Below are 16,932 nucleotides of genomic sequence, written 5' to 3' on the forward strand. Positions count from 1 at the left end.
TTAAGTCCAATTTTTAAGGGGATTGTTCTCGCATACTCCATTTTATTTTGTAAACAAGCAGACGATAGATGAACCGTGTTTTTCAGAGGGATGGGTTTTGAAGTTGGAACAGCCAACATGGACGTTGCGGTATCTAGGTCAAATATATCAATTTCGAATTGTAACACATTGTTGTCATTGTGAAAGTATTAGTAACAAAATGTGTATCATTTTAGAGTTTGAAAGTGTTATAAGTTAATGGAATACATTAAATGCATACCAATTTGATAAAATTCATTTTTCTGCCGTAGTCAATATACGCATGTGCAAACTAATTTTATTGGATAATAAAGTATGGTTTCTTTACAAAGCTAATGAAGCACGTCATATTAGAATGACAGTTTATTATCACTCTCTCGTCGTAATAAGTTCTTAATTGCATGTAGTCTACAAAAATATGTTAGTTTATTGAAACCGAGAAGAAAATTGTTTGAAATGGTTTGCTTTATGCGTTTATGTCGGTAAACAATAAGAGTTAAATGAAATATTTCAACATATATTTTGTAACAGCAATTAAACAATTTTTAAATCGGTCACTCTACATCATTTTATGTATCCATTGAAAAAGAAAGTGTTATATAATTCAAAATACATATTGAACACCAACTGGTTTTGAACAATCTCCCTTCCTTCGATATATATGTTTTTTTAATGTGCATGTGTATTGAGACAAAATAAACAGACTAATTCAGAAAAAAATAAGTTTATGCATACAATATATATTTACAGATAGGCGAGAGATAACAATCAACTACAACAAATAAATTTGACAAGGCCATGGCAAACAAAAACCGACAAACAACATATTCTGTAGGAAAAGTATCATCTAACAAAAACATTATAGAAAATAAAGACTTAGAGACACCCACATCGGATCCGTGGAAGATCTCAAGAGGGCCAGAATGGAAATGAGCTGCAACACTCGTTATACCTCGGTACCGAAAGATCAAATATATCAGTTTTCTCCTATGACATGTATGACATATATTTTTTCTTATGTTTTAATTTTTTTTTAATTGATCAGTATGCCTATTCTAGTGCCCTCTTCGTGTTATTGTAATACTCAAACAGTGTAAATCCCACCTGCAAAACAAAATAACAGACATGAACTACCGAAAACCACTGAACTACCGGATCATGACTTGGGATAAGCACATAAGGCATGTGGCGGGAATATACATGTGTGTGAACGCTATACCTCCCTTTTAATTGGAACAGTTTTGTTACAGCACAAATCAACAGAACAAACCTCAAACATCAGTTGGAAAGAGATTAACTCATCAGATCAGTACACAGAAGAAAATAAAGACATCTAACACAAACCGAATGTAGAAGAGTATGAAAACACCCTTACAACAAAAGCGACACAAGGCACAGATCTTAGAGTACTCACATGTTGTGATAGTTAGTTCTAAGGCATTGTAACTAACTTAGCAAATCATGTACATCTTGTACAGACTAAATTGAAATCAGTACGTGTTCAAATCCAATAGATTTAGTGTAAAACGTCATTAACAGACAGCTAAAAACATAACCTTGTGCAATGGTAAATATAAATATCGACAGATTATATACATATATTATTGATTCAGTGGTGATGGTTAATAGACACTGACAAGTCTTAAATAACATTTTTATAGTTTCGAATGTTTCTTAATCAGTTAACTAAAATTAAGTGGAGATATGTTCTTATTTTCGACAGAGGGGCTGTGCTGTCAACCTATATAAATTTGTGCATGAAGCGATTGATAGTTGCTAGATACTGAATGATTTTAACACAAATTTTTAAGTGGTGTATATACTTAAAATAAGACAATAAAATTAATATCTTTTTCAGAACTTCTGATCAAACCATGTAATATGGCATGTTTGTGAGACACGGTTTTGGCCGATATGATGTTCATTAAGGTCCTGTAGTACAGAGTATATTACTGGATTGAGCTCTTTGTCTTAGTGTATAATTAAAGTGCTTTGCTTTGAGCTCAGTTCATTATTATGCAATTCATTCTTTGTGAAATAAAGATTTGACAGACAACTTTCATGTACAAGGAATTGTCAAAGTAGTATCCTTTCTATGTACCATGTAAGTAATAGGGAGATAAAGCATTTTATTTAGATTTGAACTAAACATTTTTTGTCCATAATTTGAATTTTAAAAAAACACAAATTTACCACACAATGCTACTCGCGCTACTAGCAATATGATGATAGGTTGTTTTGTTACACTTTATTTTTATAATCTGTACTGCCTACTGATCATGAGTGTAAAGGGTAATTCAGTATGTTAAAATAAAGACCAAAATTTATAAGGCCTATCTGGCCTAATTGATTTATAAAACTATATTTCATTTTACATGTTATACATTCATCATTCATTTGTTTACTTCCTAATTTGTGTGAATTAACAGTAAATGTTGGTTACTACACTTTCATACCACAACAAAACTGCCTGACTGTATTGGTATCACTTATATTTGTATCCATATAACCAAAAAAAATGAAAAGAGAATATTTTTGCAATACCTTTTTCATATTGAATACTATAACTTTTTAGATATTTAGACATATTAAGTAGATGATCATAATATCTACTTGAAATTTTATCAGATGACTTCTGTAGCAGTTATATATGAGTCTTTGATGCATGTTCACACAGGTTTTTTGTTGATACCATTTACATACTGGTCAAAACCTTTTTTTGCTTTGACCAGCTTTGGAGGAGATATTTTCAACGAATTACAAAATGTATCCAAAATCAAAGATGTGGAACATATTCTATTATAATCATTTAATAATTAATGCAATTAGTGTCTCTTCCATGCCCGTCTTGAACATAAAAAAAGTAAATATTAAATAAACAAATAAAGCCTGTAATTCAGTGGTTGTCGTTTGTTTATGTGTTACATATTTGTTATTCGTTCATTTTTTTTATACATATAAGGCCGTTAGTTTTCTCGTTTGAATTGTTTTACATTGTTAATCGGGGCCTTTTATAGCTGACTATGCGGTATGGGCTTTGCTCATTGTTGAAGGCCGTACGGTGACCTACAGTTGTTAATATCTGTATCATTTTTGTCTCTTGTGGACAGTTGTCTCGTTGGCAACGATACCACATTTTCTTTTTTATAAAACTCCGAATGCTCAAGTTGGTTGTTATTGTGCAACACAGTTAGTAATATAGAACCCAATGGGTAAAACGTAGAAAAAATTAGAAAAATAAAACCATTTGAAAAGATGTAGTACCCTGTCTAATCGAGAAAATATGGAGTTAAGTCTATACAGCAACTTTCTTTCACTTGCAGTATATTATTTCCAAGTTTTCATGTTTTTGGGCTACAGAGATATCCTTAAACATATTTTGCTTATTTCATTATCAATCGATTACGCTTTTGATTTTTTTTTTTAGCATTTCCAATACTTAGGAAAATGTTAAACATACACTGACAATTTATGTTACGATACTGCACGGTACAATGGGTATAATAGCGTTATAGAGTAAGATATATGGCGACATAACAGTAGACATCAATAACGTCGCCGAATAGTTTCTAATTTTCCGCTTAAACTTCATGAGGATATAGCTTGAAAACTAGTCCGATTGCTAGAGACTTTCTTTGCACCAATGGATTCGTCGTTTATTTTTTAATCGCATTTCGATTTTTTTAAAATTCTGTGGACCAACGAATTAGAGAATCAGGATAAAGTAAGAAACATCTGTCGTTTTTTTACGATTTCCCCTATATATCCTTAGTATTTCTGGCGTATCATGCTGTAAGTTTCAACAGCTTGTATCTAAAAAACGAAAACGTTTACCCTGTTTTTTAGTTTTATAATTTGATGTATTTTTACGAGCAGAATCAACATGTAAAATTAAATAAAATATCTGTGGACTAGTTAATTACGTATACTTCTACTTAAAAATCTAGAAAAATCGATACATGACAATATTATGTGTGAAACATATACATATACTCACAACAAATATATGTCTTACACAGAAAATTTATTATAAATGAGTGAATCGCATAGTAGGGGTCAAAACTATAACCTATTTAACATGGCAATTTGATAGAACTAATTTAAAAAAAAAACTTTTTCTATAATTGAGTATGCAACACTTGGAACTCGCTCACCGCATCGACCGTCGATGAGCCTGTTTTGGACATGTTCAAAAAAGAAATTGGAGTCCCCACCGGATGAATGATCGCAAATTGTAACTAGATTTTCAAACTACATATATTTAAATCCTTAGACTAGATTTTGTTTACGCTAAGGAAGAAGAGCAACACTAGAAATATATTGAGTTGTATAGTCCCACACCTAAGAAGGTTTCGATTTACGGGAAGGGGGAAACATATGACGTCTGAGATACTGACAATTATTTAAAAAGTAAAGAAAATTGTAAAGTTTTCAATTTAACTTTCTCGCTGATCATTGGTTAATTGTCAGCATAAATGGAAATAAAATTATTTTGTAAATGGTATAATCTAGTTTTCGGGATGAATGACAAGGCCGAAAAAACTATACATCATCTAGCCATGACAACATCATGATATACCAAATTAAAAATCAAGCAGTAAAAAAAATTATTACAATTTGAATTTTCATTATATCAAATATATCATGCCATCTCATATATTATCTATTTAATGCTATTCTGAAGTTAAGCATGTGTTGTTGTTTTTTCTAAACAGAGTGTTATAAACGAGCCAAATATACGATATGTCACCCAAGCCACATTGTCTTCTCTTCAGAACTCAAAGTATTGATTTACCATTTTCCCTATATGTCCACGAACTATATTTTATCAAGTACTGATATTGTGCAGTTTTGGCCTATGAGACAGATAAAAAAATAACTGCTTTAAAAAAATGGAACATTGCAATAACGTGCTTTTTCTAAAATTAATTTTGAATTCCATCGAGCATTATTCTCTGTACCTTAGGTTATTGTGCTAATCTAGCAAAAACAAATCAAAACTATATACAAAAACAAAAACCGACATTTATTAATTAATTTAAATAAAAGGAGTTGTTCTCTATACTTAGAGACAACACCCCCAAGAGACATACATTATTGAAATGACACCAGTACTCCGCATTGTATTGTTAAACGTGGAAATCCCCCTTACCCCAAGACCCCAAACCCCAAATACCCTTCACGAAGCAAGCCACTATACTAAGTGAATATATTAAGTATAGCTACTTTTGGCATTTACATTAGACTAAGTATAAAGTTTTATAAATTTTGAAGAAGAAATCTTATTTGTTATTTGTCGTGACTTGCAATTCTGGGAAAGGGTAACATCTGTTTGTTTTTAAGAACTCTGCCAAAAATGGATTTCGATTATTTGTTTTTATATTAGGATCGCATGATCATAGTGACATAAAATGTCGTCAAGTGAACCACATTTTCAATGCGTGTATTACACAATCAAACAACAAAAGCTGTAATTCATCAAAACTGAGGATTCAAAATGAAGTAAGTAAACTTATTAAGTTCGATAACAACCTTTAACGTGATCAAGTCTATGCTTTTTTATGTTATTGATATAAACAAAGAAAGAAAATAAACTTTATGTAGAAATGACAGAGAATTGTTTTATTATTTTTAACAGCGAAGATATAAACGTTAAGGGTTCCCTTTTATTCTATGTGCCTAACTACAATGTAAAATCTTTTAAGGCGAACCGATCGAGTCGTAATCAGTTAAAAAAGAAAATCGTTAGGACTTTCTGCTTATTATATGCGCCTTAATATCAACTTTTTAAGGCGAAGAACGAAATTTGTTGGCATTCAAATGTGCATGCATCTATAGCTAACAATCACCCTCGTCAGCATTTGTTATATTTGTATCGATCGATTTAGAGGTTGCTTCATGGCATTACTATATATTTGTTTATTATAAAATCATGTTATCTTTAATCTTTTTTATGAATGGTTACATTGTAGGTCATTCATTATTTTTTTTTAAAATGCACTTGACGTTAATAAATGGGTAAATAATATCCTTTCAGATTCAAAATTTGTATCACATATTCTTCACCTTATTACACATGACCAAACAAATGCACCACATTTTGGTAATTCACCGCATGTCAAAACGTATTGGAACCTATGCAAACAGAGGGTGAGCAAATTTCAGAAACTTTTAAAGACACACTTATAGACATACTATATTTTTAGAATAAAACAATACTGTTTTTTAGTTTTGCTCATGCTATCACTATTGCGGCAATACTGACCTCCATCTTGACATCAGGCGGAAGCTGCCACAAATCATGTCGATCGAATGCCAGTCTTATGAAGAGTATTCAGTATCAGTTGAAACTTGTGGAAGATAATGACGGAAAGTGTGACTGTAATCAGAGTCCTTCAACTCCGAGTAAGTTTGAATATACCAATATCAAATTCTTAAATCTAAAAATGAGGACTGAGGGGAGGCGGATTTTTTTTTTTAGTTTCGTACTTTGCTAATAGTCTCCATTATTTCAATTCACAGCTTTTTTAGAAGGGTCGAGATTGACTTACCGTATAGACAATTATTTGTGGTTGACCTCTATATTGTGTACTGCCATGAACTTATGTTTTTATATTCAAACCCACATGTACGTAGTTAGCGGATATCACACTCCTCACTTCGAATAATTTTTTACCTTGAATTTAAAAAAGAAAAAACAATTATAAACAATTCATACTCCTATATTTAGGTGTAATCTCTACATGTATTTATTTAACAGACTTACCGTGTAGATTGTTCTGACAATGCTGAATGAATATATGATCCAAATTACTATTTTAATTAGGTTCCGGGAAGGTTGGTTTTCAGGTATCTAATTCGGGATCTTTGCAGAACATTGGTAACGGTGCTATAGTCATATACGAAACAGTAACTACCAACCTCGGTAAAGGATATGATAAGTCGACTGGTGTCTTCACTGCACGCGTACATGGTCTTTATTATTTTACCTGGACAGTTCTTACTTATGCTGGCAAGTCTTTCTACACACAATTATTACTGAATGACACGATTATAGCAAGAAATCATGCTGGAGCTGGAGGGATGTCTACACACATGCCATCTAGTCAGAGTGCTGTTTTACAAATGAGTAAAAATGACAAAGTATCTATCAGGATTTATAATGCAGGAACATACATGATTGGAGATAAGTGGTCAACTTTTAGCGGCTTCAAAATCTAAATAAAATGAATTGACCATGAAGAATGACTTATTTCATTTATTTCTTACCTATAATAATTTCAGGAACTGTTGTTTACAACATATTGGAATCCTAGAAAATCCTAGCGGTTTAGATACTTCTGTTAGATTGTTTGAGTTATGATGGCATGAAGGAGCTATTTATATTTCAATTTTATACCATTTTAAGCTTACCTGGCCCAAAGAAACAATTGAGCTTTTCTATTCTTTTGGCGTTCGTCGTCGTCCGTCGTCGTTAACTTTTACAAATATCTTCTCCTATGAAACTACTGGGCCAAATTTAACAAAACTTGGCCTAAATCATCCTTATGGTACCTTGTTTTATAAAGAATGTGTCCGATGACCTTGTCCACCAACTAAGATGGTCGACATTGCTAAAAATAGAACATAGTGGTGAAATTCTCGGACGTATAAGACAGTCAGTTGTTAGGTTGCTGCCCCTGGATCGGTAATTTTATGGAAATTTTGCAGTTTATTGTTATTAAATATTATTATATATAGAGACAAACTGTAAACCGCATAACTGTTCAGCAAATAAGATCTACAAATAGGTTACCATGACCATCATTGTCAGTTGACCCATTAAGGGGTTATTGCCCATTATAGTTAATTTTCAAAAACATTTCGTGAATTTTTGTTCTCTTTTACAAAAATCTTCTCCTCTGAAACTACTGAGACAAATTTAACCAAACTTGGCTACAATCATCCTTATGATATCTAGTTTTAAAAATTGAGTCTGCTGATCCCGCCCACTTACCAAGATAGCCGACATGGCTAAACATAAAACATAAGGGTTAAATGCAGTTTTAATCTCATAACTCTGAAACCAAAGCATTTCGAGCAAATCTGACAAGATGTACAATTGCTCATTAAGTCAAGAGCAGATTCCGGTATATTCTGTGGGGGAATTATAATGCATATAAATTTAGTTTCTAAATAGTAAAATCACAAAAGTATTGAACTCCGGGGAAAATTCAAAACAGAAGATCCCTAATCAGATGATCAAATTAAAAGCTCAAACACATCAAACGAATGGATAACAACCGTCACGTTCCTGACTTAAAACAGGCATTTTCTTATGGTTGCTGCCTCTGGATCGGTAATTTTATGGAAATTTTGCAGTTTTTGGTTATTAAATATTATTATATATAGAGACAAAATGTAAACCGCATTACTGTTCAGCAAAGTAAGATCTACAAATAGGTCACCATGACCATCATTGTCAGTTGACCCATCCGGTATATTGTGTTGGAGAATTATAATGCATATGCATTTAGTTTCTAAATAGTAAAATCACAAAAATACTGAACTCCTGGTAAAATTCAAAACAGAATGTCCCTAATCAGATGATCAAATTAAAAGCTCAAACACATCAAACGAATGGATAACAACCGTCATATTCCTGACTTAAAACAGGCACTTTCTTATGCAAGAAAATCGTGGGTTAAACCTAGTTTTATAGCAATCATTAATTAATCAGCGAGACAGAAATTATGAGATTTAAAAATATCGACGTCTCACTAAACTCTGAAATATATAAAATGAATAAAAAACATAAAAGACTTACGGGGGCAAGATAATGTAATAGTGTGTTCAAGTTAACATTGGCTGAACTTGTATTAATAAATAAAATTTCTTTATTATTGGATTTGTATTGCTGATAAATATTTTACAGTTTCGGTTTGCACAGTGGTTGCACAAAAACAAAAACATGTTACACTCTTCATCTATGAAAAAAAATAATTCCTATAAGCAGATCTTGTCTTACTTGTCAGATTTGATTTTCAAGTTTGTATATATATATATATATATATACAACTCGTCTAAACATCAACCCAACAATGTTAGATCTGTAAATTTGCTTTCGCAATATTTTTGTTCTTCCCTCGCCGGGATTCGAACCCATGCTACTAAGATATCGTGACACGGAATCGCCTGCACTGCAGCCGTCCCGCTAGACCACACGACCACTTAGGCTTCACTAAAATAAAGCTTTTGGTGGCTGTGTGTTACCTTTCCTCGTCAGTTTTAATCTAGCGTCGTACTACAGTACATGATATATAAGGCATGGAGATGTTATTGTTACAGATCAGATATATATATATATATCTATAATTTGTATCAATAAATAGTTTGATTAATGCGATTCGTAACCACAAATATTGGTTAAAATCCCAATTAAAGGGCACTTAGCAATACTTATATAAGAGTTAACCAACGATTTCAGCAATACCAACTTTTATTTCTATTTCCTACTTTGTGGATCTTTTGTGCTCTCTAAAATTTCCTCATTCTTGAGACTTATTTGTAAAACTTATCGTGCTGAGTATTTTCGATAATATCGATTTTGGTTAAGCTTGATTACATTTGGCTCTGTAGTTTCATCAGAAATAATCTTTGTAAAAATTAGTGACAACGACGACGGACGAAAACGGACGCCTAGTTAATTACAAAGTCCGGAATTTGAAACGACCCTGCAATTTGGATTCTTAATGCGGGCGATCAATCAATAGAACAAAATATATACCACATTGAATTTAGTGATCTCTTATGAATTGATGTTGCAAACTTCATTGAAGATTTATGAGAGAATGAAATACAATAGGAAAAATCTGAGACACCGTTTTGGAGCTCAAACTGTGTTGTGCAAGAATCTATAAAATATTCTGGGATGCTATGAATAACAAAGAAGCTAAATTCATTCAAGTATGGACATCACAATATAGCAACTAATTACATAACAATTAATTATGTAATAATTATGTAATAATGAAATTATCACAATTTGAAAGATTAATCATTCTCCTTTCTTTAAAGAATTAAAGAAGGATGAGTAGAATTACATCAGTTTAAAGATGTCTGATTGGGGATAAAAAAATCTCTGTATTGTGCTACCTTAAATTGTTTGCTCTTTTTCATGTAGGGGCATTTTATAGAAAGTTATGCCGAATATTGTTTTCTCATTGTTTAACTTGCTTACATCCACTTCATTTGAACTTTGGTGGATAGTTGTTTCATTGGCAATCATACATATCCTTTTTATATACACCATGTGATATACTATACAAAGAGAGGTAACCAGAATTCTGTATTATCTATCTTAAAACTAACATTAATAACAGGAACAGACCTGGACTACTTCTTTCTCTCTCCATTTGATTTTAGTGTAGTATATGTTCGTATCAACTTATTGGTAAATTGATAGTTTATGATCACTCACTCGTCATAATGAGTTCTTAATTGCTTGTAATGTATAAAGATGTGTTAGTTTATTAAAATGGTTCGCTTTATTTCGGTAAACAAAAAGAGTTATTAATATATTTCAACATGTGTGTTGTAACAGCAATAAAACAATTTTTAAATAGGTCACTGTACATCACCACCTGTATCAATGGAATAGAAAGTGTTCTATAATTTAAAATACATATTGAACACAAACTGGTTTTTAAATATATAATATAATTCCATCATTGACAACTATTTCGAATTTTACTAAATTCCTAAATATTTCATAATTTAAATTGAAAAGACATTAGCTTCGAAATAAACCAAAAATACAAAACTATTTTTCAGCCAATAAGAATAACCATTATTACCATTGTTTGCTCGTTTTGTTTTTTTAATTTTGCATGATATTCAGTGTCCTCCAATTTTATTTATTGCCATTAAAAAAATGTGACCGCTTACCTCTTATTACACATTTTTTTTTCATGATTTTATTGCATATTTGATATAAAAGGCAAAATTTGAAAATTTTATCAAATCTTTTTATTTTTTCATAAATTTTGAAACTTTTAGCGCCATATATCAAAAAATTTGAAAAATTAATAAATTATTCCAGTCAAATTGTCAATGGCTTATATATCTTAAATAGACAGACGGATTCTTTAATTTTATTTACCTTTTTCGTTCTTTTATATAAATAAAATTGAGAAAGGAAATGGGGAATGTGTCAAAGCGACAACAACCCGACCATAGAGTAGACAACAGCCTAAGGCCACCAATGGGTCTTCAATGTAGCGAGAAACTTTCGCACCCGGAGGCGATAGTATATAAACTTTATATACTATTATTTCTAAATAGTCTCTTTATACCAAACTGAAAGGAAAATTCAAATCGGAAAGTCGACTATATAATTGCAAAATCAAAAACTTCAACACATCAAACGAATTCAAAACAACTGTCATATTCCTGACTCGGTACAGGCATTTCCTTATTCAGAAAAATGTTGGATGTAACCAGATTCTATGGGTACATAAACCTATCACTTGTATGACAGTCCCATAAAATTCCATTTAATTGACAACGATGAGTCAAGAAAAAAAAACCCAGACAAAACTGGCAAAAATGTAAAAAAAAAATGTTTACAGCAAGTAACATTGTGTTATAATCTTAATCACTATAAAACAATCAAATATGTCAGCAAAGAAAACAAAATGGCATAAAAACAAAGCATATAAGCAAAAATAAAGCTAAGAATTCAATAAACATACTACAGCACAACAACATATTGGCGGGATTCTTAGGTCTACATAGTCCCGACAAAAAGATATTTCCACCGATGGACTCAACAACAAGATTATTATTTACACAGGCAAATAAAAGAACACTATAACTAAAAATATTTTAAGACAAGCACAACGATGATGTACATATATTTTTTAACCTGCAATATGAAACGCAAATATATATATATTTAAATTTTTATGTTGGTTACTTCATACCAAAGCTACAATCTATGGTTTATTTTGGAGAATGTAACGTTGATTTTTGAATTTCCGGGTTATAATTTGATATTGCAATTGATGACATGTAAAATTATTGATAATAATATAGACATTTAATTTCCCTAAACATTTTAAAATAGTTTTTGTTTGTACCCATAAAAATTCTAAATTGTGTTTTTCCCCTTAATTTTCGATACATGACTATATACATGTTGTCCTTTTTGTGTAATACATGTGCAATACACACAGTTTCTCCTCCTATAAGGGAGAAATAAAGCAACTTGGGATGGTGTTTTATTTCAAATAGACGTTATAAAGACCTTATAGTACTCCATTTCATTTCATTTTATTTATTTGTATTCTCGAATGTTAATTTGAGTAACCTCCCTTCGTATACAATTTTTAGTAAAACAACTCTGTTTTGTGATGGATTGTAAATATTTACACGACGAAAAGCATTAATCTTACTACAGTGTATACCATTTAATAAAATGAATAACTTTGCCATTATTTGAAATACAAAACAATAACTACTAGTATGTAGTATTTGCCATATTTTTAATAGAAAGCTATTTACTAGGTGAATAACACGACATACTTTTGTCAGTTTAACCTAGTGATTATACTTGGTAATCTGAAACGTAGCGTACCTTAATGACTGACAACGTTAGTCATTTTCATTATTTTTTATTAATCTCTGAGATCGTAAACAATTGTCAAACATGGTATACCAAAGTGATATGTGTTCCTATGATTTAGTTTCAACGCCGGACTTGGATGTACAGTTGTCTCATTGGCAATCAAACCACATCTTCTTTTATAATTATATCTAGATAATACTCATCTTCAGTTGATTCAGTAAACGAGAAAAAAACTGTCATGTAATCTGCTTGACAAATGTTCTTCCTGTCTACAACGTGAAATCTAAAATGTCGTACATTCACAACAAAATAGATGTAGTATAACTTCCATTGAATGCGCATTCACTATCCCTTTAAAGTATATTAACAGTGGAGGTTAAATGCTTGAAATATCAACTAAGCGTTGTTCTCAAATGAGTTTATTTTGCATATTTATTTAGTTTGGTTACAACAATTGATGAAGCTATTTCAGCATAACATATCCAATGGACGATATCAAAAGATAACTGGGGTGTATATATGGTTTCTTAATTTTAATTGCGCGAGTTTTTAAACATCTAAAGATCGGTAAAAATATCAATTGTGTTACCTATCTTTGTTTTACATTTTAACATCATATTAGATGACGTCAATAATCTGGCCGACATATGGAATGGGATTTGTATTTACTTTTGGAAGACTTTAAATGACAAGATCGTCTGACTTCACTACACTTGTGACGTCATATTTTTTGACATAACGTACGACTTTTGTAATAATGCAATGCATTTCTTTTCGGTAAATTAATTGTTGTCGGGAAAGGTTCAATCAAGTTCATCAAATATTACAATTATGCCGAAATCTAAAACTTTTTTCACTAACACTATTCATAACTTTTCGTCGAATAGGAAAAGTATTGATAGATTCATTCACCATTCGTATTATACCTGAATGAGATCGTATTACATAAATTCTCACATTAAAAGTCACGATACTGTCATAGTATACCGTTGTTACACCGATAACAAGAAACTTTATCTGCTTTTGTATGAAAATAATAAACTTTTATTGAATTTAATACATGAAACATGTTAAATGTGAAAGGTCAAGTTGATTCTTACAAATTTGTATATGGTTGGAATAGCGGGTGGTCATGATCATGCTTGAAAATATGTCAGGATGATCTACAGAGAACATAAATGACATAGTAGTATTGTATTTGTGGCCTTGGGAACAGTTAGAAATGTATCAATTAAGCCATATGTTATAGGTATTATCTTTTATAGCTTTATGTATTTAAACGGAGAGTCAATAAATTTTTGTGACTGCAAAATTTGGAAGTGCAAATATGAGCTTTGTTGTAACAGATGCGGAGATGATATAATTTAATTTAGTTTGAGTTGTAAAACATATCAAAAAATATAATATGAATTATCCTTGTTTGATTTATCACATGAAGAACAGTTTATAGGCTATTTTTTTTCCATCCAATGACAAGTCAAGATAAATATTTGTATTAAGTTTGGTTCAAATGTTACGGTTGATTCGAAAAGTGGTATTCTATTGTTCCTTGTTCATATCTAGGGCTACCCTAACTGAAAAAACGGTCTCCTGCAAATAGTTGATGCAGGTCGGCAGCAAACAATTTACCATGCAAATGAGTGTTTGCTGCAGACCCGATGCAAATTAATAATTCACATTTTGCAAAATTGATTCCCAAAGAAGCATTTCATATGCTTATTTTTAGATAAAAATCATTCTTTAGTGTTTTTTACCATTTGCTACTCACTATGTTAGATGTTTCAGATAAAGTTTATCCGTATTATTCATACAATGGAAATATTTTTATTTACCTTCATAAATAACCTATATAGTAGGTTGCCAAATGAACAAATTTGATCGATTTGCCTTAACGGAATAACATACGGCTATATTTTATATCATTGGAAAGAGGAGAACAAACCTCATCGAAATACCGTTGTCGTCGATGTCTGCCGTGGTCACGTTTTTTTTAAACTAAGGTCAAAGGTCAAAGCAAACATTCCAGAAAAATGCACAGTCACATTAAGATAGCTTGTTTCTCCTACATATATGCGTTTGGAGCAAAATAAAAACAACTGCTTATCTTTTGTTTATACATTTAGAACTTATTTTATATTTTTATCTCCAGAAATGACTTTAAATTGAAATTTTTGCATATAGGGTGCAAATTTAAAATTTTCAAACAGCTGTTAAATAACAATGACCGTGACCTATCTCAATTTCTAAATTTGAATTTCTTGTGTTCAATTCATTACAAGTAAGATCGAACGATGTTGTTTAGATCTTTACTTTAATAATTTGTCGAAAACAAAAAGTGTTTTTCACGTCTTTTGATAGTAAGGTGTTCGTCAATTTCTAGGTAAATATCAAATATCTGTTATTGGGTGTGAAAGAGTACATATGCATGATTGCATATTGAACAAAAAACTATTATGTAACACCGCAACAACCGACAACCACTGCGTTACAGGCCACTGACTTGGGACAGGCACATTCATACAGAATATGGCGGGGTTAAACATGTTAGTGGGCACCCAACCTTCCTCTTATCTTTGACAGTGGATAAACTAAGTACAACATAACAGTACAACATAAGATTTATACTGATAAATTAAAAAAAAAAGATGCATTTAAAAATACAGTAATAAATGTGAAAATGTTATACAAGAAAATAATAGATAAAATAAATATTGTAGGGTAAACACGTGATTTTCGGCCTCGTATCTTATTCCTTTTCATGATTGCTAAATATTAACCGTGTATAGAACAAACATATAATGTATAGAATATCGTATCAATGTAGAGGTGAACCTATTATATTAATGAATTCAGAACGGGATGAACTACTTAAATTATTTAAATACCTTCATTTCAACCATTTAACGTAAAACAAAATATACTTTTTCACAAACTGCAATGATCGCGTAACATGCCTTATTGAATACTACGTATACAGCATGACAACAATGTGATGCTATTTTTGTCGTACTTTGTATCGTGTCTCTTTGAGGTCTCTTTAAACTATTTAATTGATGAACTTTAATAAATACTGATAAAAGTTTATAATTCAGTATTTTGAATGTAACGGCGTAATGATACATCAAAAGAGGTGAAATCTAAAACGCTATTTTAAAGCACATCTAACCGAAAACAACAATAACTCAGATACAATAGAATACCATAGTCGTCAACGACTTTTACAGGTCTTACAAAATAAAATATCACATAGAAGTATAATTTTAACTGCAACTAAATTCAGTACTGTGATTACCATTACAAAGGCTTGCGACAAATTTGCGAACCTGGAATAGGTGGGCGTTTTTTAATTTAAAAAAGATATTTTTGACCAACTAATAAAAAACACTTTTGTTAAATGTAGCACGTGTTTATGGTTCTTTTCCAAATTGATTGACATTACCATTCATATATATCTACTCTTTATAAGTTTCTTATGAACGCTGTATTATCTGTTTAAATGTAAAGTTTAATTTAATATGGTTAAAGTAACAAACAAATGTAAGTACAGTTATATATTATCATAATATTATTTACTTAGACATCTAGTAAACAATTGTTTTTGCTTCTCTGTTTCATCATTTGTTTGACGTTCATTGTTTTTTTTCTCTTCAAGCAAATGTAAGTGTACCTGTTGTCAAGCTTGCAAGTATAAAGGACTATTACACCAAGAAATGCATTTATTGCGGATCCAAGACCGTTGAAAGAAAATTAGCGTGTGGTATTCGTGTAATATGTCCTAGATGTCTGGATCAAGAAAACACTTGTAAACTTTGTTGCTTGGGTAAAAAATGAAAATTCTCAGTCTGTGGCATTTTATATCGCAAAATGATGCAGTGTTTTAATCGGAAGAGCATTTATTTGAAAGTATGACTTCAGTGGTTTGAAGATACAGATCAAAACGTATTGTTGTCATCGAATGCCTTTATCTTAAATCTATTATAAAAGTAAATATGGAAAAAAATCAAGGCATGCCTTTTAAGTATTCAGCAACACACAGGAATAAGTTTAAAAATAGGATTATTTAAGATCTGAAATCAAAATGAAACACATATCGCAAACTGTTTTGTTAGTGTATTTGATTTATCATAGGGTTTTTTTTATCATTAAATTGTATTTAACATCATGTTTTAATGTGTATATATTGCATATCCCATAACTCTTTTGTAAAGTTGCAAATGTCATGTATATGTTCTAGATGTTTTTATACTCATATATATACGTGTCCTTTTTTCACTTTTTTGCTAACCTTAACATACATATACTTACAT

The 16,932-nt window shown here is 31.0% G+C and overlaps 1 protein-coding gene across 1 annotated transcript; it reads left to right on the forward strand.

Moving 5' to 3' along the window:
* Positions 1 to 5,435: 5,435 nt before the first annotated feature.
* Positions 5,436 to 7,263, forward strand: LOC143049137 (complement C1q tumor necrosis factor-related protein 3-like). Its single transcript, XM_076222890.1, has 3 exons — positions 5,436 to 5,520; positions 6,248 to 6,423; positions 6,845 to 7,263. Exons 1-3 carry the CDS (start codon positions 5,516 to 5,518, stop codon positions 7,237 to 7,239), a joined length of 576 nt encoding a protein of 191 aa, XP_076079005.1. The 5' UTR covers positions 5,436 to 5,515; the 3' UTR covers positions 7,240 to 7,263.
* The last annotated feature ends 9,669 nt before the right edge of the window (positions 7,264 to 16,932 follow it).

The sequence above is a fragment of the Mytilus galloprovincialis genome, chromosome 10 (genome assembly GCF_965363235.1).
Source record: "Mytilus galloprovincialis chromosome 10, xbMytGall1.hap1.1, whole genome shotgun sequence".
In the NCBI taxonomy this organism is placed as follows: Eukaryota; Metazoa; Mollusca; class Bivalvia; order Mytilida; family Mytilidae; genus Mytilus; species Mytilus galloprovincialis.

Excerpts from the sequence above, each read along its gene's own strand:
- LOC143049137 (XM_076222890.1), top strand. Across the intron at positions 6,424-6,844 it reads TCAGAGTCCTTCAACTCCGA|GTTCCGGGAAGGTTGGTTTT; the intron begins GTAAGTTTGAAT and ends TATTTTAATTAG.